Here is a 24859-nt window from a genome sequence, read left to right as displayed (position 1 = left end):
GGTACTATCAATCAGGTCCATTTTAAATTGAAATATTCAGCTTGTGGGCTTTTGGACCATGCAAACATTGTGGCCATGCAATGGCCAGACTCTAACCATGCATCCATTAGGGGTAAAATGCATTGCCTCTCTACCTAGAGCCAAGGCAGAGAGAGAAAACTTTCCTTGCTGCCTACCTCTGCCCGGCAGATTTTTTTCCCCTCTAGTTCATCCTTCCCCTAAAGATATATCCCTTCTTGGGTCCCAACCTGATATTCCAATTTGGCTCTCATCTTGCCTGGACCTCGGTAGATGCCCCTACAGCTAGTAGCAACATCATTGTTTACCTACCTCCAGAGATGATTTTTTAAATATTTATCAGTATAACACACATGCTAACCAATCAGAACAGATGCAGACTGTGTCTCTGCATAACTTCTGAACATCAGCTTGATCTAACTTCCTAGGCTTGTGTTTCTGCTTTCTTCCTGGTCTCAGATGATTTTCCTGACTTTCTCACAAGCTTATCTATGTATTGAAAAGGGTACTTTCAATATTTTTCCTAGCATTTTAATATATTTTGTTGCTGTTATATTTGAAGAGACTACAATATTGCTAGAAATAAAGTCCAAGTAAGAAATGTATTAGGCTTATCCAACGAAACATCCAGAGGTAAGCTAGAACTGTAGCTTAATGTCATATGAGACCTAGGCTCTTTCAATCCTTCCATTTTGCCAGCTTTAGCATTTGCTTGTCACATCATAGGCACATGATTGGGACTGAACTTCCAACCTTCAGTCTGCTTAGAGGCAGGAAGAAAATAAAAATGGCAAAGCACTTGGGCGCCTGGGTGGCTCAGTTGGTTAAGCGACTGCCTTCGGCTCAGGTCATGATCCTGGAGTCCCGGGATCGAGTCCCGCATCGGGCTCCCTGCTCGGCAGGGAGTCTGCTTCTCCCTCTGACCCTCCCCCCTCTCATGTGCTCTCTGTATCTCTCATTCTGTCTGTCTCAAATAAATAAATAAAATCTTAAAAAAAAAAAAATGGCAAAGCACTTAAGGAGCATACTCAACTAGAAGTCTCAGTGGACTTTGCTAAAATATATATATCTATGTATATAGATATATATATGTGTAGATAGATATTATGGGCCAGAAGTTGGTCACATGACTATGCCTGGTCTAACCACTGGCTAATGAGATTACCATGAATAGTTTGGACTAATAATGAGTCATTCCTTCTAGCAGCAGTGAAGATCTACCTCCCCTGAGATCGAAGGATCTCCTCTGGTACCTGAACAAAATAGGTCCTTCGGGGGACCCAGCACAGCGCCTGCCACACAGAGGGAACTGTTCCTTTCGTTGTACACTGAGCATCCACTACGTGCGAAAGGCACCGTGGAGGCAAAAATGGATCTGACAAGACCTCTGCTGGGCAGCATGAGAAAGATAAAGTTTGAAAGGGGTTAGGACTTGGTATCAGCTCCCTCACTCCCAGCAGCGTCCTCACTCGCAGTCCCCAAAGCCGATCGACCGGCGCCAGGTTACGCTGCGCAGTAGCCGGCGGCAACGGCGCGCTCTCCTAACGCCCCGCCCCGAAAGCGAGTCCCGCATGCGCACACCGCTTTCGCTCTGACGCACCCCCGGAAGCACTGGCAGTTTCGGGGGCGGAACCGGGAAGCGTTTCCGGGGGCGGGAGGCGCAGGCTGAGGCGGTCGCGGCGGCGACGGCTTCAACGGGCCTGACGCCGGTGGTGGAAAGTGTCCGGCGGGCGGGTTATGTGAGCGCGGAGCCCTTAGCAGGTACGGCGGAGTCGGGACAACAGGTAGCGAGAGGGCAGGGAGGGAAGCCGGAGAGGTTTAAGGGTTTCTCTGCAGGTCCTGGCGCGCGCGCGGCGCCGGCCCGGCAGGCCCATTCCGCAGACCGGGATGCTTAAGCCATGCTTTGGCGGTTGGAGTCCCGGCACCCTGGTCCGACTCCTGCGGTCTCCAGCCAGCCCGGTACGCGGACCGCGACACCAAGGCCCCCGAGGCAGAGTCTCGCCCAAGGTCACCCCGCGGCGGCGGACCTCGGCGGGCCAGAGCGCTTAGAGATCCCGCCCCGGTACGTCCGCCGGCCTTTCGGGGGCGCAGTGTGGGTGCGGCGTGGCGGCCTCGGGTTCGAGCCAAGGCCAGGAGAAGGGCTGCACCCGGACTTTGCTGGTATCTGCCTCTGTTTGCTTCTAAGTACTGTTTCATCTCTGTTGCGGCCTCTGTCACTTGTTGTCACCTGCCCTTTCTGCCCCTCAACTCTGCCCCTGTCAACTTTGTATTTCTCTCCAGTTTATCTCTCTTGAGCCCATCTCTATCTGGACTCTTTTTATTTCTGTCTCAACTTTGCTTGTGTTTCTTAACCCTGTGTTTCCCTCTCAGTCTTTACTCTCATTCATGGCCTGCGTGTCAGCCCTGCTCTTTGGCCATCTGTGTTTCTGCCAGTTCTGTGTCTTTCTCTCTTGTTTGTACCTCTCCTAACTGGGTTTGTCTGGGCGGGGCAGGGCAGGCTTGCCCGGACCTCTGAGCCATGCAAAGTGACTCATGACCCCGTGAAGCTTCCTGCGCTGGTGACATTCTCAGTGACTACTCTGCAGTCTAGCCTCAACTCTGACAGGTGTCGCCCAACATAAGTGTCCGGGTGCAGGAGCTCCTCCTGGCAGGCAAACCGGAGACCATCTCAGGGCCAAAGTAGCTTGATAAATCCTTGCCTTTTCTTACCCATGGTTTTTAAGATTGCACTCCACTTTAAGCCTCCGTCCACTTACTCCAGGATGGCCTCCAGGGCTCTCAGGAGCCAAACTCTCTCTGAGTTCTAGCTGCTTAACTAGGCCTGTCTACAGGCAAAGGAAGGGTCAGTCTGAGAGTCTCTGCCCCTTGGGGCTCATGGAACAGCAGGATTTCTGGGAAAGCTGTATGCTTAGTTCAGAGATTGTGTCAGTATGTGCAGTTAAATTATTAAGAAACCTAATAATTCGGGATTTCATTCTTTGCTTTACTAAAGTACTCACTGGAGAAATAAGCCAGACACATAAGAACAAATATCGGATGAGTTCACTTATGTGAGGTATGTAAAATAGGCAAATTCATAGAGACAGAAAGTAGAATATAGTTTACCAGGGGCTGGTAAACTATATTCACAGGAGGGGATGGAGCGTTATTGTTTAGCGGATACAGAGTTTTAGTTTGGGATGATGAAAAAGTTCTGGAAATGATAGTGGTGATGGTTGCACAATGTTGTGAATGTGCTTAATGCCACAATTGTACACTTTGAAATGGTAAATTTTATGTTAAGTATATTTTACCACAGTACAGGGAAAAAAACCCTGCTCATTGGAGAAGCTTGGAACTAACCAGATCTTTGAAAATGTGATTTTTAAAATTTATTTTGTGGATCTTAGAACATTTAGTTGAGCCTACATTTGTTGATGCCTGCTCTCCTCACAGCTAATATCCTTAGAAAAGGAGTTCGGTTAAAAAAAATTGGCTAAAATCTTCCCTCAAGTTTTCTACTTATGGCAGATTCCTGCCCTGGCTCTTCTCCCTCTATGTTCCTTGGATTCGGTGCAGAAATCTGCATACCCATGGGAAATTTGAGGAAATTTTGCTTTTTACATGAAGAAAACTCTTAGGGTTGGAAAAATAACCCTGTTATCATGATAATGCAAAATTAGGTGTCATTTCCTGTGTGTTTTCTGATGGAGGAGGCTTTTGTATTATGTTCTCTTATTTAAGCTATCAGGTTGCGGGTATGGTAGTTTATCAAGCTTTCTTGCGGGATATAGCAGCTGAATTACTACTGTATGGAATCTTAGATACCATCGATTGTTTTCTCTACTACCAAAGGAGGAGAAAACACTGCCAATTAAGCTATGACATGCTTTTTTAATCATTTAGGCTTCTAAAAAAATTTTTTTTAAAGATTTTATTTATTTGAGGGAGAGAGTGAGAGAGCACAAGCAGGGGGAGGGGCAGAGGAAGAGGGAGAAGCAGGCTCCTGGCTGAGCAGGAAGCCTGATGTGGGGCTTGATCCCCCCACCCTGAGATCATGACCTGAGCCGAAGGCAGCCACTTAACCAAGCCACACAGGCGCCTTAGGCTTATAAAAGTTCTTATTGAGAAGACTTATTTAAACTTATTTAGATATTTTTAAATGACATCATTCTAAAGCCTAAATAAAAAGAAGTGAAATGAATTGGTTAAAGTGTTTGTTAAACTTTTAACATTCCTACTCTTTTGAATACTTTTCAGTTCAGAGTTGGGTCCATACTTTTCCACAATGTCCTCCTTTGTGCCTTCAGAAACACTGATGAGGCTCTCAGGAATGCTCTATCATTGTCTCAGGCAGTGACAAGCATTAAAATTTCCACTTGGCCATCACATCCTGATTGCAGAAATTTTGAAATATGCCTCTTAAAATCAGTTGAATGTACTCTATCATTTTCATGAACTTTTCCTTTTTACCTTATTTATATTTACAGTTGAAATAGAAAGATTTTTGTCTTATTTGTAACATGTTTAGGACAAAAACTTTATTTTGTCGGTTTGTAGCTAATCATTTTCCTGAAACTTAGTGCTGTTTTCTGCCTTTTGCTTTTTTCTTGATTTGAGCTTCTTACCCCGAATGCTAATGAGTATGAGCGTGCATTTAAAACCATTTCCTTGGCTATATTGTAATGTAATGGCAGGATCACTGATAAGTGGGGAGTTAGTGGTTAGAACAATACCTTCTCTTTTGAATCTCAGAGTTTACCACAATGGAATGTTTGCCCTGAAGTTTTAAGTAAAACATTCAGCAGTGGCTTAAAATTAAAGGGAGACAAGAATCAGACCTCTTCAAGTAGCTAGCTCATTTTTTTTTAAATGATAAAATAGGTTTTACTGAGTTCTTTGGCTAAAGTCTTCCACTTAAAACCTGTAGGAGTGCTGATTGGCAGTGGTCTGGAGGCTGAAAACACTTTTCCAAAGGATATTTTAATTCTGTAAAGGTACATAGACATTTATCAGTGTTGGTTTTCTATTTTTAACCAATGTGCCATGGTATTATAAGATGTTATCAAAACTGGGCGAGGGGTTGAGGGATGTACAGAACTCTTGGCATTTTTTGTAACTTTTCTGTAAATCTAAAATTATTTCAAAATTGAAAGTCTATTTAAAAAATACAATACAGAGGGCGCCTGGATGGCTCAGTAGGTTAGGCGTCTGCCTTTGGCTCCGGTCATGGTCCCAGGGTGCTGGGATCGAGTCCCACATCAGGCTCCTTGCTCAGCAGGGAGCCTGCTTCTCCCTCACCCTCTGCCTGCTTCTCCTCCTGCTTGTGCTCTCTCTCTCCATCAAATAAATAAAAACCTTTAAAAAAATAAAATTAAAAATACAACACAGAAACAAAGAAGTTAATATAACCAAAAATACTAGTGTTAATTAGTTTTCTTTCTGCTGCTCACACACCTGTGGTATTTATTAGCAAGGCGCATGGACACGGTAAATGTCACCAGCATCTCTTTTACATTTTCAACATGATTTTTTCTTTCAGAAGTCAGTGAGATTTTAATTTCAAACAAAACTGAGAATGGGTTTCTCTTCCTCATTCATCCATACTGCTTTGTGATGGCCATGGCATAACGGGCTTTTTCCCAGGAATACAGCTTTGCATTAGGTAAGCTGTGAACTTACTAAAAAGACAGTTTTTTAAATTGTTTACTAAAATGGTTTCTTTTTCAGCAAAAATAATGATGTTGTATTTAATTGCTCTAGACCACAGTTTCTTTTACTTCTCTTCTGGGGAGGAGCTCTTGCGTATTTTAAGACCAATCACGGCTTTATATCATACCCTTACAGCATGTAACTTCAGAGAAATTTCTCTGCCAAGTGACTTTTTTTTAACTTAGAAAAATAAGAGTTAAATTAAACTGATTTGAATCCTGACCTACCACTTCTGAGATATATGACATTGGGCAGGTCTTTTAACCTTCCTGAGCTTCAGTTTACTCATCTTTAAAATGAGTATGAGGATTCAGGGGTATTGCAAGACCCAGGTTTCCATAGTCTGCTTTGTGAACTGTAAAGCATTTGACGAATATAAAGAATTTTGGTAGGCATGGGGTATTGGTATTTTTGTACATTTGTGCCAGTCTTTAGATTTACTAAAGTGGTATTTACTGTGTTTAAATGTGCTCCCTACAGTAAGCATGCAAATTACCCTTTGTTCTGATTAAGAAATCTCTGGAGGGCTTCAAGACTGATGGGTCTGCTTCCCTATTATATTGCTATCTGTGTTTTTCAGACATGTAATTGTGTTTAAATAATGTGTAAAACTTGACATACTGTTCTTTAGCTGTATAATAAATACAGGCTACTGTTAAATTCATCAAAGTTGGAAGAGACCTTGAAGGTCATCTAGAGCTTGGTGATTCTTCAATATTTCCCTGTTTTTCCCTGCTTTTAAAAAAGCCAAAGAGCCGGGGCGCCTGGGTGGCTCAGTCATTAAGCATCTGCCTTCGGCTCAGGTCATGATCCCAGGTCCTGGGATCGAGCCCCGCATCGGGTTCCCTGCTCTGCGGGGAGCCTGCTTCTCCCTCTCCCACTCTCCCTGCTTGTGTTCTCTCTCTCGCTGTCTCTCTCTCTGGCAAATAAATAAATAAAATCTTAAAAAAAAAAAAAAAAGCCAAGGAGCCTCCATGAACTATGGAGGGAATGAGTGGGGATAGGTGTGCATGTTTTAGAACTGTTACTGTTAGGTTGGTTTGGTTTTGTTTTTGTTTTTTGTTTTTTTCTTAACTGTGCAAGATAAAATCGCTAGTACCTCATTAAGTCTGAGGATGGTAAATAATTTGCTCTGGAGTTTAGGAATGTGTTGTATATTATAGATTATTTCAGTTGTTTATTTCTGAAAATAGTATTCACCTTTACCTTCCATACCAACATCAGGCTGTATTGGGCCTGAGCAAGTGTTTTGAATTTGAATTCCAACTGCACCACCCAGTAGTTATATGACCTTAAGCAAGTAGTTTAGCCTCTTTGTTTCCTATTCTATACAATAGGAATGAAAAATACCTATCCAGTGGTTTATTTTGAGGACTAATGAGATAAAATACATAGAGTGCTTTTGTACAGATTTTGGAACAATGCACACATTTAATAAATAGTAGATGCTGTTATTATCTCTACTAATTACAACATTTTCCTAGTTACCCAGTTTGGAAACTTGGTAGTCAGTATAGGTAGCTAGTTTACTTCACATCACTTTATTTTTTAAACCACTTTATTAAGATATAATTCACGTGCAATTAAAAGTTTTTTAGTGTATTCAGTGGGCTGTATACCCATCACCACAATCTAATTTGAGGATTTTCATTTCCCCCACCACCAAAAAAAAAAAACAAAACCCCAGTTAGCAGTCAGTCACTCCCGTTTCCTTTTCCCATAGTTTCTGGCAGCCACTGATTTACTTTTTGTCTATAAGTGTTTCTATTCTGGACATTTCTTATAAATGGAATCATACAAGATGTGGCCTTTTGTATCTAACTTCTTTCACTTAGCATAATGTTTTCAAGGTTCAGCCATGTTATCACATCTATCAGCACTTCATTCTTTTTTATTGCCAAAAGATTGCAATAAAAATCCAGGTATAGAATATAGGTTGACAGGTTTTTTCTTTGAGTACTTTGAAGACACCTGTCTTGCATTGTCTACTGTCTCCTGACTGACATTGTTTCTGGCAGAAAGTTTAAGAATAAAGAATAATATTTCATTTTATGGATATACCACCTTCTGTTTATTCAGTCATCAGATGAGGACCTTTGGGTTGTTTCCACTTTTGGCCATGATGGATAATGCTGTTGTGGATATTCCTGTGTAAATTTTTGTGAATATCATATGTTCTCAATGCTCTTGGGAATATATCTATGAGTAGAATTGTTGAGTTACATGGTAGCTGTATGTTTAACTCTTTGAGGGACTGCTAAACTGTTTTCCAAAGTCGCCACATCATTTTATATTCCCACTAGCAATGTATAATGGATCCTTCCACATCTATATCAATACTTGTTTTTGTCTGTTTTATTTATCATAGCCATCTGAATGGGCAGTATCTCATTGTGGTTTGAATTTGCATTTCCCTAGTGAATAATGATTTTTGAGCATTTTTTGTGTGCTCATTTGTATATCTTCTTTAGAGAAATGTCTATTCAAATTCTTTGCCCATTTTTCAGTTGTCGAGTTTTTTTAATATATTCTGGATATAGGTCACTTAACATTTACGTGATTTGCATATATTTTCTCCCATGTTGGAGGTTACCTTTTCACTCCCTTGATGGTATTATTTGTGCCTTGCATTACCTTGCATGTTCCTGCTTACCAATTCAATTAGTCCTACCAATTCTACCTTTTCCATACTCACTGTTACTTTCATTGCCTCAAACTTTGATTATATTTGCTGAAATCTTTTTTTCTTTAAGATTTTATTATTTATTTGAGAGAGAGGGCAAGAGCTGGGTGAGGGGCAAAGGGAGAAGCAGGCTCCCTGCCCTGGACTCTGGGATTATGACCTGAGCCCAAGGCAGACACTTAACCAACTGAGCCACCCAGGCACCCCTGCTGAAATCTTACAATTAAGCCTGTACTTCACACTTACTCCTGCTTTTAAGTGCATCAGCAGATTATCTTTCCTGAACATATTTCACAGCATATCACTGAGAAGTTTCCAGTGCTGCCCGCAGTGCCCACATTTAAAGTTCAGATTGAGCCTTTAGCAGGGTAGTCCCAGCAATCCTGTCCAGGTTTATCTCCCACCACACCCTGTCACTTGTAGAAGGAAGCACAGGAGTGATCTTGAGTGAAAGAGAGAGCTTGTGAGCTGGCTTTCGGGTTGTAGTTTTACCATAGGTGAGGACCTTGCCCTCAGTGGGATGGGAGCAATAACTCAGTTTCTTCAATGTGCCATACTCAGAGTGCACTTGACCCACAAGAGATTAAAGAAAACAAACCAGAATGCCATGCGATTTATAATTTTTCTTTCTATGTTAATAAGTGAGGTGGGCTTACAGTTTTTTCATGTCTAATTTTGATACCAGGGTTTAAATAAAAGTAATTAGTAGGTTTTCTCCCACCATTATTCCCTTGCTCCTCTTATTCCTCTGTAACAGTTTATACAGCATAAGAATTAATTTGCTTTATAGAATTTTCCCATAAATTATTCTAGGCCTGGTGTGCTTTTGGAAATCATTTGAACTGTTTGGTAATTTCTCCACAGTTATCTGTTTAGATTTTTTTTTCTTCTCAGGTCGATTCTGATAATTTATATTTTTCTATAAAACTTTTTATCCATGAGATTTTAAAATTTCTTAATGTGGAATTGTCTAATTGTCTTCTGTCTTAAAGTTTCTATATGTCGTTATATTCCATTTCTTATTCCTAATTTTGTGAATTTGACATGCCAGTTTTAATTTCTTCATTGTTTTAGAATTAAGAATTTTGTTTAATTATTGGGTGGGGTTTTTAAGATTTATTCTTTAATATATCTGGACTTATTATATTGTGTAATCACATGTAATCAATGTGCTCTGTGTGTGCATTTCTGCTTTGGGGATAACTGATGCTCTCTCTGCCCACTTTTTTTTAATGTCCTATAAAAACCTAATAAAAGATGTGTTATTTGTAGACTGTAGAGGTTGTATGTTTCCTTTAAATTAGCATTACCAGTGATACCAATCTAAGTTTCTGCATCCCAATTATCTTTTGCCTACCTGGTTTAAGGATTAAAAAAGGAAAATTTATATTTCTTACTACAATTATGTTTCTGTCACTCTTGTTTCCTGACGACTATATTACATTTACACATAGTTTGAGAGATAACTCTCACTGTGAATTAATGGTATTCATTGACTAACAATAAACTTGCAAAAAAAATAAGAACAATAAGCTTTTGTCCCATTTGATGCTATTTACATCTAATCTTACTTTGATATTAATAATGTTGCCTTGTTTACTGTTTTCATATACCCATTCTTTTGGCTTTTGACCTTCTTGGTGATGAATTCTATTATTGTTTCTGTATCTGAACAAGTATTTTGCCTTTATTTTGAAAGCTATTTTGATTGGGTATAGAATATAGGTCGACAGGTTTTTTTCTTTGAGTACTTTGAAGGCACCTGTCTTGCATTGTCTTCTGTCTCCTGACTGACATTGTTTCTGACAGAAGGTTTGCAGCCTTTTTATCTGTGGTTCTCTGTACAAAATGGCTCTTTTTTCCTCTGGCTGCTTTTAAGAGTTTTCTTATTACTGGTTTGAAGTGATTTGATTATGGTATGGCTTGGTGAAGTTTTCTTTATGCTTCTTGTGCTTGGAATTTGTTGAGGTTCTTGGATGTGTGGGTTTATTGTTTTCATGAAATTTGGAAAGATTTTTGACTATTCTTCAGATTTCAGTTTTTAGACCCTCCACCTCCTCTCCTTCAGGGACTCCAATTAGGTGCCTTGAAATTGTCTCAGGGCTCACTGATACTTTGTTTCCCCTCCCCCTCTCCTTTTTTTTTTTTGGTCCCTTTTTTTCCCCTCCCTGTTTTATTTTAGGTTGTTTCTATTGCTGTGTTTTCAGGTTCACTGATCTTTTTTCTGCAGTGTTGTTATTCCTCAGTGTTTGCTTATTTGTGTTTAATCTGTAGAAATTCAATTTGGGTCTTTTTTTATAGCTTCCCTCTTTACCTACTATGCTTAATTTTCCTCTATTTTCATAAACATATGGAATACAGAATTTTCTACCAGTTACATAAATTTGTCATTTCTGGGTTTGTTTCTGTTGATCAGATTTTTTCTTTCTTTATTATGAGTTATATTTTCCTGCTTCTTTGCATGCCTGGTGATTTGTCATTGGATGCCAGGCATGGATTTTACTTTCCTGGGCTCTGAATATTTTTGTACTATGTAAATATTCTAAATAGTTTGATCCTTTTTTTTTTTTTTTTTAAGATTTTTTATTTATTTATTTGACAGAGAGAGACACAGCGAGAGAGGGAACACAAGCGGGGGGAGTGGGAGAGGGAGAAGCAGGCTTCCCGCCGAGCAGGGAGCCTGATGCGGGGCTCGATCCCAGGACCCTGGGGTCATGACCTGAGCTGAAGGCAGACGCTTAATGACTGAGCCACGTAGGTGCCCGGTAACTCCCATTCCTAATTCCCCTGAGCCCATGACAACCTCTAATCTACTTTTTTGTCTCTGAATTTGCCTATTCTAGATATTTCACATAAGTGGAATTATACAACACGTGTCCTGTTGGTCTGGCTTCTTTAAGTTAACATTTAGCATGATTTAGCATAATGTTTTCAGTGTTTATATTGTAACATGTATAAGAGGTTTATTACTTTTTATATTCTGTGTTCTGTCTTTTAGATGTCATCAATTTGTTGTAATGTTGTTTAAGTCCTCTATTTCCTTATAGATCCTATAAGGGTGGGTTTTTTCTATCCATTACTGAAAGTGAGGAATTGGAGTCACTACCTGTTGTTGTAGATTGGCCTGTTTCTCTCTTCAACTTTGTCCATTTTTGCTTCATATATTTTGTTCCATATATATTCTCTTGTTAGGTGCATATATGTTTATGGTTGTTACATCATCTTGTTAGATTGAACCTTTAATCAATATATAATGTCCTTTGTTCTTGTAACCTTTTTGACTTAAAGTCTATTTTGTCTGATAATAATATAGTCACTCTAGCTCTTTGCATGGAATATCTTTTCTCTCATTTTACTTGTCTCTTTTAGACAGGATATAAATAAATCATGTTTTTTAATAAACCATCTGCCAATCTCCACCTTTTATTTGGAGAGTTTAATCCATTTACATTTAAATACTGGTAAGGAAGGATTTACTTCTACCATTTAGCTGTTTTCTGTATATCTTGTATGTTTTTTGTTCCACAGTTCCTCTACTACTACCTTTTAAAAACAGTTAAAAATAAAATAAAAACATTTATTTACTCTTCTTTTGGTATGCCATTTTGATTTTCTTCTTTCCTTTTCATGTATATTGTTTTCTTAGTGATTACATTGAGGTTTACAATTAACGTCTTAAACTTTAGCAACAACATAGTTTGACTAATTCAAACTTAGTTCTTTTTTTTTTTTTTTTTTTAAGAGAACACAGTTGTGCCCTTGAGTGGGGATAGGGAGGTGTGGAGAGGGAGAGAGAGAATCTTAAGCACGCCCCACTTGGGGCTCCATCTCAGGACCCCAAGATCATGACCTGAGCCGAGATCAAAGTTGGACGCTTAACCAACTGAGCCACCCTGGCACCCCCAAACTTAGTTTCAATAGTACACAAACACTCTGCTCCTTACATAATCCGTCCCTCCCCCTTCATGTTGTTATTGTCATGGATTACATCTTCAGACCTTGTCTATTGACATAGACTTATAAGATTTATTGTTTTATGCATTTGCTTTTTAAAGCATACAGGAAAAAAGGAGTTATAAGTCAAAAGAATGGTAACAGCTTTTATGTTTATGTTGTTAACCTTTATCAGTGGTCTTCAATCCTTCATATGCCTTGGAATTATTACCTTGTATTCTTTTATCTCAGCCTGAAGGACCCCTTTTTATCATTTCTGGTAGAGGAGGTCTAATGGTAATGAATGCCCTTAGCTTTTGTTTATCTGGGAATGTCTTAAATTCTCCTTTATTCAAGAAAGGATACTTTTGCCAGATAGAGAATTATCAGTTGACAGTTTTTTTTTCTAGCACTTTAAATGTCATACAACTGCCTTCTGGCCGCGACGGTCTTTGATGAAAAATTAGCTGTGAATCTTATTAAAGATCCTTTTTTATGTGATGAGGCACTTCTTTCTTGCTGCTCTCAACTCCCTTGTCTTTGACTTTCTGCTATTTAACTTCTAGTGTGTCTAATGTGGCTCTCTTTAATTTTACCCTGCTTGGAGTTTTTTGAGCTTCTTGGATGTATGGGTTTGTCTTTTATCAAATTTGGGAAGTTTGCTACCAATATTTCTTTTAATACTATTTCTACCTTTTCTTTTCTTTGGAGACCCACATGCTGTGCACGTTGGTACATTTGATGGTGTCCCACACGTACCTCAGATTGTGCTCATTCCTCTTCATTTTTCTTTCTATCCCTCTGACTGGATAATTGCAATTGCTTTGTCCTTGAGTTTGCTGATTTTTTTTCTTTTGCCTATTTAAATTTGCCATTGAACACCTCTTGTGGATTTTTTATTTCAACTTGTATTTGTTTCCTATGTCTTTCAAACAAAACACCACAGACTAGATGGCTTAAATAACAGGAATTTGTTTTTTCACAATTCCAGAGGCAAAAAGACCAGGATCATGGTGTTGGTAGATTTGGTTTCTCCTGAGGCCTTTCTTCTCAGCTTGCAGATGGCCACCTTTTCACTGTATCTTCACATTGTGCACACCTCACATGTTTCTCTGTATGTCCAAATTTCATTTCTTAAAAAAATACTAGTCAGATTGGATGAGGGCCCACCCTAACAACCCTATTTTAATTGCCTCTTTAAAGGCCTGACAATCCCAAAACAGTCACATTCTAGGGTACTTGGAGAGTTGGGGCTTCAACATGAATTTTGAAGGGATACAACGCAGCCCACAACACAGCTATTATTCTTCTTGGCTCCAGAATTTCTGTTTGGTTCCTTTTTATAATTTCTGTCTTCTTATTGACATTTTTCTCCTGATTTCCTTTAGTTTGCCCATAGTGGGTTTTTTGGGTTTGTCTTTTTTTTTTTTTTTTTTTTTAAGCAATTTGAGCATATACAAGGCAGATGTTTTTAACAATTTTGGCTAGTAATTCCAATGTATGGATTCTTTTTCTTGTGAATGCACCTATTTTCCTTTTTCTTTGTATACTTTTTATAGTTTTTGGTTGAGAGCTTGAACATTTTATGTATTCTAGTATGGTAACTCTTGAAATCAGATTCTTCCCATCCTATGGGATTTCTTTTGTTACTTGTTGAGGGCTGCAGTTGTCTGTTTGCATGACAATTTTTCCAAACAATTTTACAAAGTTTATATCACCTTGTTGCTTTTAGTCACTGAAGTTTCATTATGTGGTCAACCTGTGACATGACAGATTTCCTTAAATACTTTGACCCAGGTCCTGGGGGTGGATGGGCAGGGGAGTGTGTTTATCTTTTTGAAATCTTATGATAAAAAAAAAAAAATTAATGATCAATGCCGCTGGGGAAGCCACTGCAGCTTGAGCAGGCCAAAACAAAGCTATGTGGATCCACTATACTGGCCAGAATGCAAACCCCCCAGCTTTTGAAGGACGTAATCCTTGTCCTCCCTGGCATGAGCCAGCCACTTTAGGAATGTGGGCCACTATCCCACAGGGTGGTGCGGGGGTAAGGAATGGGGATTATAGTTGGTTTATGCATATAGCTCTTAGTGAGGACCAACAGCCTCTCTCTTCAGCCGGCATTGTCTTGGTTGCTACAAGCGTCTGATCAGATTCCAGAGTTCTGAAATAGTTGATTCTGATTATTCAACAGTTTACTGGTTGTTTTGGTGGAGGGACTGATCCCTAGAGCTTCCTATTCCACCATTTCCTCTATACCACTTATGACATTGATTTTCGTAGAACTGTATTTAAAAGTCTTGTTCTCAGTCACTTAAGATTCCATAAAAGATACTTGAAATTTTGAGGAAAAGATTAGTATTCAGTAACAGTGTTGGAAAAATAGGCTAGACATTTTGGAGGGAAAAGGGCTGGATCCCAACATTACTCCTTATGCCAAAACAAACTCTTTGTGTATTAAACATTTAAATGCTGTTTAAAAAAATAATACCAGGAGGAAAAAACTAATTCTTTTTACTTTTTAAAAATAATCTTGGAGTTGGGAATGCCTTTCTATGTCTCATACAAAACCCTGGAGCCATAAAAGCAAAGATTGGTAATTTGTATACATTTCAAAGTTAATTTCCTGCATTTATAAAAAAAACTACAAATCAGTAAGATGAATTGCCCAATTTATTTGAGCAAAGAATATGACTGATAATTTATAGGAAAAACAAATGACAGTAAACATGAATAAAGAATATCATTCTCATTCATAATTAAAGAAATGTTGATCAAAACCACAATGAATCATGGATTATTAATTTAGGAGATTTGCAAACTTTTTCTTTCTGGTTTGATAATGTCTGGTGTTGTTAAGAGTGTGGAGGAGTAGACACTGTTGTTTATTGTTGGTAGGAGTGTGTCTTGGTGCAACCTTTCTGGAAAGTACCTTGGTGTAATACACATCAGAATGTCAAATGCACAGCCCTTGACCCAGCAGTTCCATTGGTAGAGATTACCTTATAGATATTTCCAAAGATATGCCAGGATAGTTATGCGTAGGTGTATAATTATATTGTGTATATTACAATAGCATTGCTCATAATTTCAAAAGCCCAGACATTTGAAATTCTGTAAGAATAGAGCTGCTTAAATTAGGATATGTCCATATAGCAGGAGGTATATAGTCATTAAACAGAACTGAATTAGCTCTTTCTGTGCTAATGTGATACATTAGTCCATTTGGGCTACTGTAACAAAATACCATAGACTGGTGGCTTATAAACAACAGAAATTTATTTCTCAGAGTTCTGGAGGCTAAGAAGTCCAAGGTCAAAGCGCTTGTAGATTCTGTGTCTAGGGAGGACCCACTCCCTCGTTCATAGATAGCTTGTCTTTTCCATGTGTCTTTACATGGCCAAAAAGGCAAAGTAGTCTCTGTGTCTCTTTTAATTTTCTAATTTTTTTATTAAGTAAACTCTATGCTCAATGTGGGGCTCGAACTCAACTCAGCCCTGAGATTGAGTCACATACTGTACCAACTGAGCCAGCCAGGTGCCCCTAGTGTCTCTTTTATAAGGACTCTGCCCTTGTGACCTCATCACCACCTCTAAAAACCCTCCTCCAAATACTATCACATCGCGGGAATAGGTTGTTTTGTGTTTTTTTTTAAGATTTTATTTGACAGAGACACAGCGAGAGAGGGAACACAAGCAGGGGGAGTTGGGGAGGGAGAAGCAGGCTTCCCACTGAGCAGGGAGCCCGCTGCAGGGCTCTATCCCAGGACCCTGGGATCATGACCTGAGCCAAAGGCAGATGCTTAATGACTGAGCCACCCAGGCACCCCGAGGGAATAGGTTTCAACATGAATTTGGGGGGACACAATCAGTCTATACGATGTCAGAAGTTCTACAAGATCTATTAAGTGACAAAAGCTAAATTCAGAATAAAATGTAGGTAATGTCTGAAACAAATAATACATTATATGTTAAAAAAAGAAGAAGAAGATAGCAGGAGGGGAAGAATGAAGGGGGGGAATCGGAGGGGGAGATGAACCATATGAGACTGGACTCTGAGAAACAACCTGAGGGTTCTAGAGGGGAGGGGGGTGGGGGATGGGTTAGCCTGGTGATGGGTATTAAAAAGGGCACGTTCTGCATGGAGCACTGGGTGTTATGCTCAAACAATGAATCATGGAACACTACATCAAAAACGAATGATGCAATGTATGGTGATTAACATAACAATAATAATTTTTTAAAATGTAGGTAATGAACCCATTTGGGTAAGGATTTTTAAGGCTATATATGATTTATTCTGATATATGCACATAGAAGTTTCTAGAAATATATGAGTTTGTTGGGGCGCCTGGGTGGCTCAGTCGTTAAGCGTCTGCCTTCGGCTCAGGTCATGATCCCAGGGTCCTGGGATCGAGCCCCACATCAGGCTGGCTCCCCGCTCCGCGGGAAGCCTGCTTCTCCCTCTCCCACTCGTCCTGCTTGTGTTCCCTCTTTGGCTGTGTCTCTCTGTCACAGAAATAAATAAAATCTTAAAAAAAAAAAAATATGAGTTTGTTAATGGTGATTTTCTTTGGGAGGGGGAATAGGAATAAATGGTGAAGAATTTTGGTTTTTTTTTTTTAAACAACTTTCTTTAAATGCCTTTACATGTGTATTATTCCCCCCCTTTTTTTCAAATAGCTAAAACCCAAATTCTACAGTGATGTGATCTAGTAGAGAATCTATTTACCCAGATATAGTTCTCAGAATTTCCATACTTCTAAGTCTTACGTTTATATACTACTAAACTTCTCGTTTTGAAATTGCAAATACCTGAATAGTTTATTTCCTAGTCTATTTTTGTTTTAAATTATCATGAAATGTTTTAAGAGGTATAGCCATAAATTAATGCTTTTTCTAAAAACACTTATCTTACCTCCAGAATTTATTAATGAATAACCTGGTATTTTGGCATCTTCCTAGAAGAGGCAGAATGATGTTATAGGAAAGATAGCATAGGCTTTGAAGTCATAGAGACCTAGAATCAAATCCCAATTTAATAAAAATTAGCTCTTATTTTAACCTTGGGAAAGTTACTTGAAATAGCCAAACCTGATAATATCAGTCTCCACATTTGCAGAGTCATTATAAAGATTAAGTGAAAACAAGGTGTTCAGGGACGCCTGGATGCCTCAGTCATTAAGCGTTTGCCTTCAGCTCAGGTCATGATCCCAAGGTCCTGGGATTGAGCCCCACATTGGGCTCTCTGCTCAGCAGGAAGCCTGCTTCTCCCTCTCCCACTCCCACTGCTTGTGTTCCCTCTCTCACTGTCTCTCTGTCAAATAAATTATTTATTTCTTTAATAAAATCTTAAAAAAAAAATGCCAGATTTTCTAAGTATGAGATTAAAAAAAACCAAACAAAACCAAAGATTGAAAGTCATCTTTGAGAGATAGGGAGAAAGACCAAGAAAAGAAACTAATGTGTCTCGAGTAATTACTATATAGCAGGGACTGTACACCTTTTTTTCTTTTTTAAAAGATTGTATTTATTTATTTGACAGAGAGAGACACAGCGAGAGAAGGAACACAAGCAGGGGGAGTGGGTGAGGGAGAAGCAGGCTTCCTGCTGAGCAGGGAGCCCGATGTGGGGCTCGATCCCAGGACCTTGGGATCATGACCTGAGCTGAAGGCAGACGCTTAACGACTGAGCCACCCAGGTGCCCCGAAAATCTGGCATTTAACAATGTTTGGATATAGTATTAGAGCCAGGTGACAGTGCCAATAAATGTCTTGGGTTTACTGGTTTATTTTAATTTACTATGGAATTATGGGGTATGAGCAGGATCTCTAACGGAGTTTATCTTGTTAATTGTTGCTGTTTGAAATTTTCTCTAATGCTTGACTACCCCACAAAATATATTTACAGTAACAACGCAGGCAATCCTTTGTTCTTTGTTATAGCTTTATCTTCGGATTGAGTTCATTTAGTAACAGGGACAATATTTACTATGCTCTTTGGTCTATAAACAACTTGGAGACCATCAGATAGAAGGAATACCTTGTCTTCCCATTTAATTCTGCTTCATATCAGAAGCTCCTACAGGGCTAAAATTCTGATGGCCACCAGAGAAACTCACGTTGTTTGGGGCTTCGGTGAGTTTGCCCCTGTGGTGCTGAAGGACCAAAGGCAGGATTGTTCTGGCCACTTCAGCCCCATTTCCCCTCACTCCCAGGCTGGTGTATAGCCTAATGGTCTTGCAGTTCCGTACAGTTGCTGAGTTCATTCTTGTCTCAGAACCTTTGCATAGTTTTTCCTTCTCACAATTCCATCCTCACTTTCTCACCCCAACTTGGCAAATGTGGATCGAATCTGAGGTCTCTTAAAAATTCTGTCATTTGGATAGGTACTGTATTTGTTTGGACTAGAAATATTTACTTTGTTTTATTTAGGAGATTCATAAAGCTTACAGATCCATCTCTGTGGATTCTATTCTCTCATTCACAGACAGGCAAAATCAAGAGTTAATACCATGAAGAGTGGTGGGTGGTTCCTGTTTCTGGCATACTCACACCTGCAAGTCTTGCTCTGGGGGATGAATGCTCTGCCCACTAGTGCCCACAGGCAAGGGGACTTGATGGAACTATGGAACTTGTCTCAGTTTTCTTAGTGATCTGTAAGTTTCTCTTTGGGCTGGAATTAGGACTAATTTTTCTTTCTCTTGTAGCACTGAACAAGATTTGTGATGAAATGGAGCCTGGAACAAACTCTTTTCGAGTAGAATTTCCTGATTTTTCCAGCACCATTCTGCAGAAACTGAACCAGCAGCGCCAGCAAGGACAATTATGTGATGTCTCCATTGTTGTCCAAGGCCACATTTTCCGGGCACATAAAGCTGTTCTTGCTGCCAGTTCACCCTACTTTTGTGACCAGGTACTCCTGAAAAACAGCAGGAGGATTGTTTTACCTGATGTGATGAACCCAAGGGTATTTGAGAACATTCTCTTATCTAGTTACACAGGACGTCTAGTCATGCCTGCTCCAGAAATTGTTAGTTACTTAACAGCAGCAAGCTTCCTCCAGATGTGGCATGTGGTAGACAAATGCACTGAGGTTTTAGAGGGAAACCCTACAGTCCTTTGTCAGAAGCTAAATCATGGCAGTGACCACCAGTCTCCAAGTAGCAGTAGTTACAATGGCCTGGTAGAGAGCTTTGAGCTGGGCTCTGGGGGCCATGCTGATTTCCCCAAAGCCCAAGAACTGAGGGATGGAGAGAATGAAGAGGAGAGCACCAAAGACGAGCTGTCATCTCAGCTCACTGAGCACGAATACCTTCCCAGTAACTCGTCCACAGAGCATGACCGGCTGAGCACGGAAATGGCGAGCCAGGATGGGGAGGAGGGGGCCAGCGACAGTGCCGAGTTCCACTACACCCGGCCCATGTACAGCAAGCCCAGCATAATGGCTCACAAACGCTGGATCCACGTGAAGCCTGAGCGCTTTGAACAGGCATGTGAGGGCATGGATGTGCACGCACCCTATGATGAGCACCAGGTCACTGAATCCATCAATACCATGCAGACAGAGCACTCGGTCCAGCCTTCAGGAGTAGAGGAAGACTTTCATGTCGGGGAAAAAAAAGTGGAAGCAGAGTTTGATGAACAGGCTGATGAAAGCAATTATGATGAGCAGGTGGATTTCTATGGCTCTTCCATGGAAGAGTTTTCTGGAGAGAGGTCAGATGGGAATCTAATTGGGCACAGACAGGAGGCTGCCCTAGCATCAGGCTACAGTGAGAATATTGAAATGGTAACAGGGATTAAAGAAGAAGCTTCCCACTTAGGATTCTCAGCCACTGACAAGCTGTATCCTTGTCAGTGTGGGAAAAGTTTCACTCACAAGAGTCAGAGAGATCGACACATGAGCATGCACCTCGGTCTTCGGCCTTATGGCTGTGGTGTCTGTGGTAAGAAATTCAAAATGAAGCATCATCTTGTGGGCCACATGAAAATTCATACAGGCATAAAGCCGTATGAGTGTAATATCTGTGCAAAGAGATTTATGTGGAGGGACAGTTTCCACAGGCATGTGACTTCTTGTACCAAGTCCTACGAAGCTGCAAAGGCTGAGCAGAATACGACTGAGGCTAACTAAAAATAGGATCTGGCCCTTGAGTGGCAGGCACAAAAATAAACTATGGTAATTATGCAAATCTGGGCACAGATGATGCGTGCTACTTGCTATTATGAGAGGAGCTTAAAAAAAAATGGAAGATATTTCTGAAAGACCAGCTCTAAGTAGGCCAATTTAAAAATCTAATTCCTCAAATTTGTATGTTCCTGTCCAGGCCTGGAGTGGGTAATGGGGAGAAGTTAACCCACCTCCCAGCTGGCGAGGTAAAACTTCAGGCCCGTTGTTGTGATGGAGGCAGGTGGACTTGGTGATCGAGACACCTGCACTTGGAACTGGACTCCAGCCTACCAGTTCTGTTTCAGGTGGCAGCAGATTTTGATCACTCGTTACAAGGTCATGTTGGGATTTTATTTAGCTCTCACCATAGATAACTTAGGTAATGTGGATTTGTTTTGGTAGCTGCCTCACTGAATGAAATGCTACTTAATGTAAAAGCTACAAATAATGTGATTCCTAGGATGCGAAAGTGATTAACAGCTCTCTGGTTTTATTTTCTCTAAAGGGTATTTTAACTAAAAACTATGGAGATGCTAAGAGGGTGATGTTCTAAGTATAAAACAAATAACTTACGGTACAAGCTTCAATTTCTGTTAAGACGCCACTGTCACGATGTGTTTCAGACTCTTGATAAGGCAAAGTTTTGTATTTTAGTACTAACATTTAGTTTGGACAATTGTATCTCATTGTAATTCTCTAGGGTGCCAGAGATAGGTATTTCTAATTGGTTTGCTGTCCCAAATCCTGTTTAATTATAGCATCCACACAGTGGGATCTGCTCTGTGGCTAGTAGGCGTCTAGCCTGCTTTGACTCTGGCCATGGTACCATTGGCTGCTGCAGCCGTTTCTCTCTCAGATCATGATGCTTCATGAGGTCAGTCAGTGAGCACAGTTAGTGGGAACGAGCCAGAAGTCATGGCTGAGAGTTACCTGTGCGCGGAAGTTTATGGAGGGAATACAGTGACACTCCCAACTGTCAGTGAGAGTTGCTGAGTAGCAGAATTTTGAGCGGCAGAAGAAAACAACTGCCCAAGCAAAAGGAGTCTTGAAAATACACTGGTGGGGGAGGTAGTCTTAGCGGGGCACGCTGAGCTAATGCTGCCAGTTCTTTAGGAGTGCCGGAATGTGTTTTCAAAGGGGGAAAGAAGGAATCCTAATTTTAGAAAGTAGTCTACAGATTTCATGCTCCCAAATTCTAGGTAAAGCTGCATAAATTTACAAGTCCACGTAGCTGTACGCACCAGAAACCAGCAAGAAAAGCAGCTGTTCTTTTCGACCTTTTCTGCAGCTCGGGCAGATGTTTTAGGTTAAAAAGGAAGCCTCTATTCGGGATGCTTTCAAGCTGCGTCAGGTACCTGAAGTTCTCACCAGGGTAGGACAGGGTGCTACTCTTATGTCAGCTTTTCCACAAATTACTGGTCTTTTACTTCCAAGTGGAAACTTTTTTCCTTAAAATAAAAAATAACTCTTCCTGGATTTGAGGTGAAATTTTGTTTCAAAAGTTGGGCTTTGCTCCAGTGTGATAGACATTGCTGGCAATGGCCTCTGGTCCTCAAGCTCCAACCACAAAGGCATCTACTTGTTGAACGTTGTCTGGAAAGGGGAAAGAAAGTACTTATTTACCAGTTAACTCTTGCAGTCTACATTACAAAACAGGGATCTATTCATTAACACTGTATCATTCTCGATATATAAAAAGCACTTTGTATTTAAAACTTTATTATAAATATATATATATATATTGATTTTTTTAACCTAGAAACTAGATATTACCTCTTGGTTGTTTGCCACATTAATACCCTCTTTGTGTCAAAATTTCACCGGTTAACAGTCCTTTCTCTGCATACCTGACAGATGTGTATAGAGGTGACTGTGCAAGCAGAGCTCAATTGCTCCTTCTCTTTTGTTTTTTCATGTTAGAAGCCAATGGGTTTTAGGGATGATCCTAGCCATTATGTGTGAGAAGAAATTCTTTTTTTATTGCTACTGATTTCAGTACCAAGGCAGTGAAGCCATTTTGTTCTGCCAAAAGCTGATCACCCTCTCCCATGGTATTAGCATATCATTTTCTAAGGATTTGGAAGGTTTGATGTGGGTTTCCCATTAAAGATTATATTCAAATGAGCATTGGGACATTTTGGGAGAAGAGTCTGAGAAGTAAAATCAAAATACTCTAGAAAAATCACGGTTCTTCAGTTACGCAGAAATTAGGACAGCACCTTTGTTATGAGTAATGTTGAAGAACTCTTGCTCAGCCAGGAGTGGTGGGCAGCCCTGGGTGGCAATTTGGGAAGTAGTCAGTTGTGCTGGGACTTACCTCATGTGTTGTGAAGAAAGGTGTCTTTTATCGAAATCCTAAGAAGCTAAGTATAGAATTTAAAAGTGTAAGTTCCTCACATCTGCTGTTTTAAGTTGTTTATAGTAGTTGGGGTTTCCTTTAAAATTCGAGTTGCTAATCGGGTCAGTTAGACCCTGCGAGGTGGTTGGGCATCTGAAATGCTGGCCATGTTCAGAGAAGTGGGGGACAGAGATTGCCTTAGTTTGGATAGTGAAAGTGAATTTTTATAAACTTTGCTTTTTAGGATTAGGAGATTGTACTGGATTACTACCTTTTCTCTCCTGCCCACTCTGGGTTGGATAGTCTCTCTCTGTAGCCTCAGTTCAGCTTTAGAAAATCTTTATCCTTCCAAATGAGTTTGGATAGTTGTGGGTAACATTTTCCAAACAGTCTTTCAGGGATCGTGTTGATGGCCCACAACCAAGGTATTTGTCCCCTACTTTGAGGCTTAACTGTGGTTCTTCTCCAGTCCCAGTGGGAAAGGGCTTCAAGGCACCATCAGTGGTATTTAACATTAGTATTTATACCGTGCCTTTAATTTTAGATCTACACATTACAACAATCCACTTGGTCAAGTAGGGATCGCCATCTAGGGAAGGACTGCGGTAGCCTTTCCTCACGTGCTGAGGGTTACCCTCAGGCGCTCCCGGGCCCCAGCCTGTTGATTCTGATTTCTAGATCTCACCTTCCTCTAATCCCTTCTGTAGGCCACGGCTTTCAGAGAGTCTACCCAAAAGGGTCTTCTCCATTCTAGTGGCCGTTTGCTGAACCAAACTGACCCGGCGCTAGCTTCTAGCTGTTTGGGAGAGCTGCTTGGTCTCAGTGACCCTTTCCTGCAGAGGCACGTGCATCCCCAAACTGCTGCCTAAGTGACATGGGGGCGGAGCAGAAGCAGCTCAGTTGTGTTTGTCCTGGGGAGGGGGATTTGCTGCAGCCCCCTGCACGAGGGTGGGGAGGGCTTCATCACACCAAATCCAGGAGTTTGTCTTTGTAAAGATCTCATTTAGGAATGCTGGAAACCAAGCAGCATATTTACGCCCTTCCCCAAACCTCCATCTGTGCCACACTAATTTTGTGATTTAATTGCTTTCATGGGTCGCTAACTTTGTTGAGTAAAACCAGGGTTTGTTTGTTTGGGTTTTTTTCTTTGCTACTTATATATTTAAAGGTACATGTTTCTTATTTCAAATTTCTACTGATAGTGCCCAATGGGAAGATGCTGGAACACGTTTTGCAAATGTGACTTTTTTTTTTTTTTTTTTAGTGTTGCTTGAAGCCTGTGTCCTATTATGTCAGTTGCTGCTGCCTTCTTTCCTTTTATGAGGTTCCCAATGTTTCTTCCAGAAAATTACTTTATTTATGCAAGTCAGGTGACTCTTAGACCACAAAACCATTTGATGATAAACAGATTATCATTAGGTGCATATCTTATTGATATTTTGTGAAATGTTATGCCTGTGTTGCAAAAGTTGAATAGTTTTGTCTTTATATATTGCTGTCTTCAGTGTACAGCATGGTTTTACTTAATTGAATGTTACTGTTTAATATTTTCTTCTTATAGAAGAGACCATGCCCTTTTGTATGACATGTTTTAATAAATGTTATCCGTCAACTTTGTAAAAGTTTTGTTTTTCACTCTGGTTATATGACCACATGTCTTTGTTTTCATCCTGGCTTTTGCCCCCTGAGAATAAAACTTAGGTTGTGGCCTTTTGATAAGTAAATGCCAAATGGATAGTCTGACCAAATTGGTAGTGAGTGAGCATTTGCTGCGTCAGGCATTTATGATGATTATCTCATTTTAACCTCCCACCAGCTCTATCAGGTACCTAGGTGTGCTAGATATTCTATTGGCTCCTACAGATCCCCTCCTTAGTCTGTACTTCGCTCTGGAGGTTGGCCTCTGCAGATCTATCTGGTCTTCTGGTCAGGGTCCACCAGAGATGCTCTGGAAGGAGCTTGGCGGATTAGAGGTGAAGCAGTTGGTGAATTCATTCCCCTGGCTCCTTTCTGCCAGGTGTGGGT

General features: G+C 40.4%; 1 protein-coding gene across 9 annotated transcripts; it reads left to right on the top strand.

The window, feature by feature from the left end:
• The first annotated feature begins 1682 nt into the window (after nt 1–1682).
• ZBTB43 (zinc finger and BTB domain containing 43) lies at nt 1683–24456 on the top strand. Of its 9 annotated transcripts, none has more exons than XM_035015780.1 (3): nt 1685–1779; nt 5540–5662; nt 19034–24456. In XM_035015780.1, exon 3 carries the CDS (start codon nt 19057–19059, stop codon nt 20458–20460), a length of 1404 nt encoding a protein of 467 aa, XP_034871671.1. In that variant the 5' UTR covers nt 1685–1779; nt 5540–5662; nt 19034–19056; the 3' UTR covers nt 20461–24456. The 9 variants fall into 9 exon arrangements, with proteins under 9 accessions (XP_034871678.1, XP_034871671.1, XP_034871673.1 ...); XM_035015782.1 differs by having other exon boundaries at nt 1708–1779; nt 5543–5662; XM_035015783.1 differs by lacking the exon at nt 1685–1779 and adding an exon at nt 1786–1802.
• Nucleotides 24457–24859: the final 403 nt, after the last annotated feature.

The sequence above is a fragment of the Mirounga leonina genome, unplaced genomic scaffold (assembly GCF_011800145.1).
Source record: "Mirounga leonina isolate KUSES-001 unplaced genomic scaffold, KU_Mleo_1.0 Mir_170, whole genome shotgun sequence".
Classification (NCBI taxonomy): domain Eukaryota; kingdom Metazoa; phylum Chordata; class Mammalia; order Carnivora; family Phocidae; genus Mirounga; species Mirounga leonina.
Note: the sequence above shows the minus strand (reverse complement) of the source record. Positions and strands in the feature narration are given on the sequence as shown.

Bases quoted from the DNA above. Each gene is read 5' to 3' on its own strand.
- ZBTB43 (XM_035015787.1), top strand. From the start codon at position 19,057: ATGGAGCCTGGAACAAACTCTTTTCGAGTAGAATTTCCTGATTTTTCC.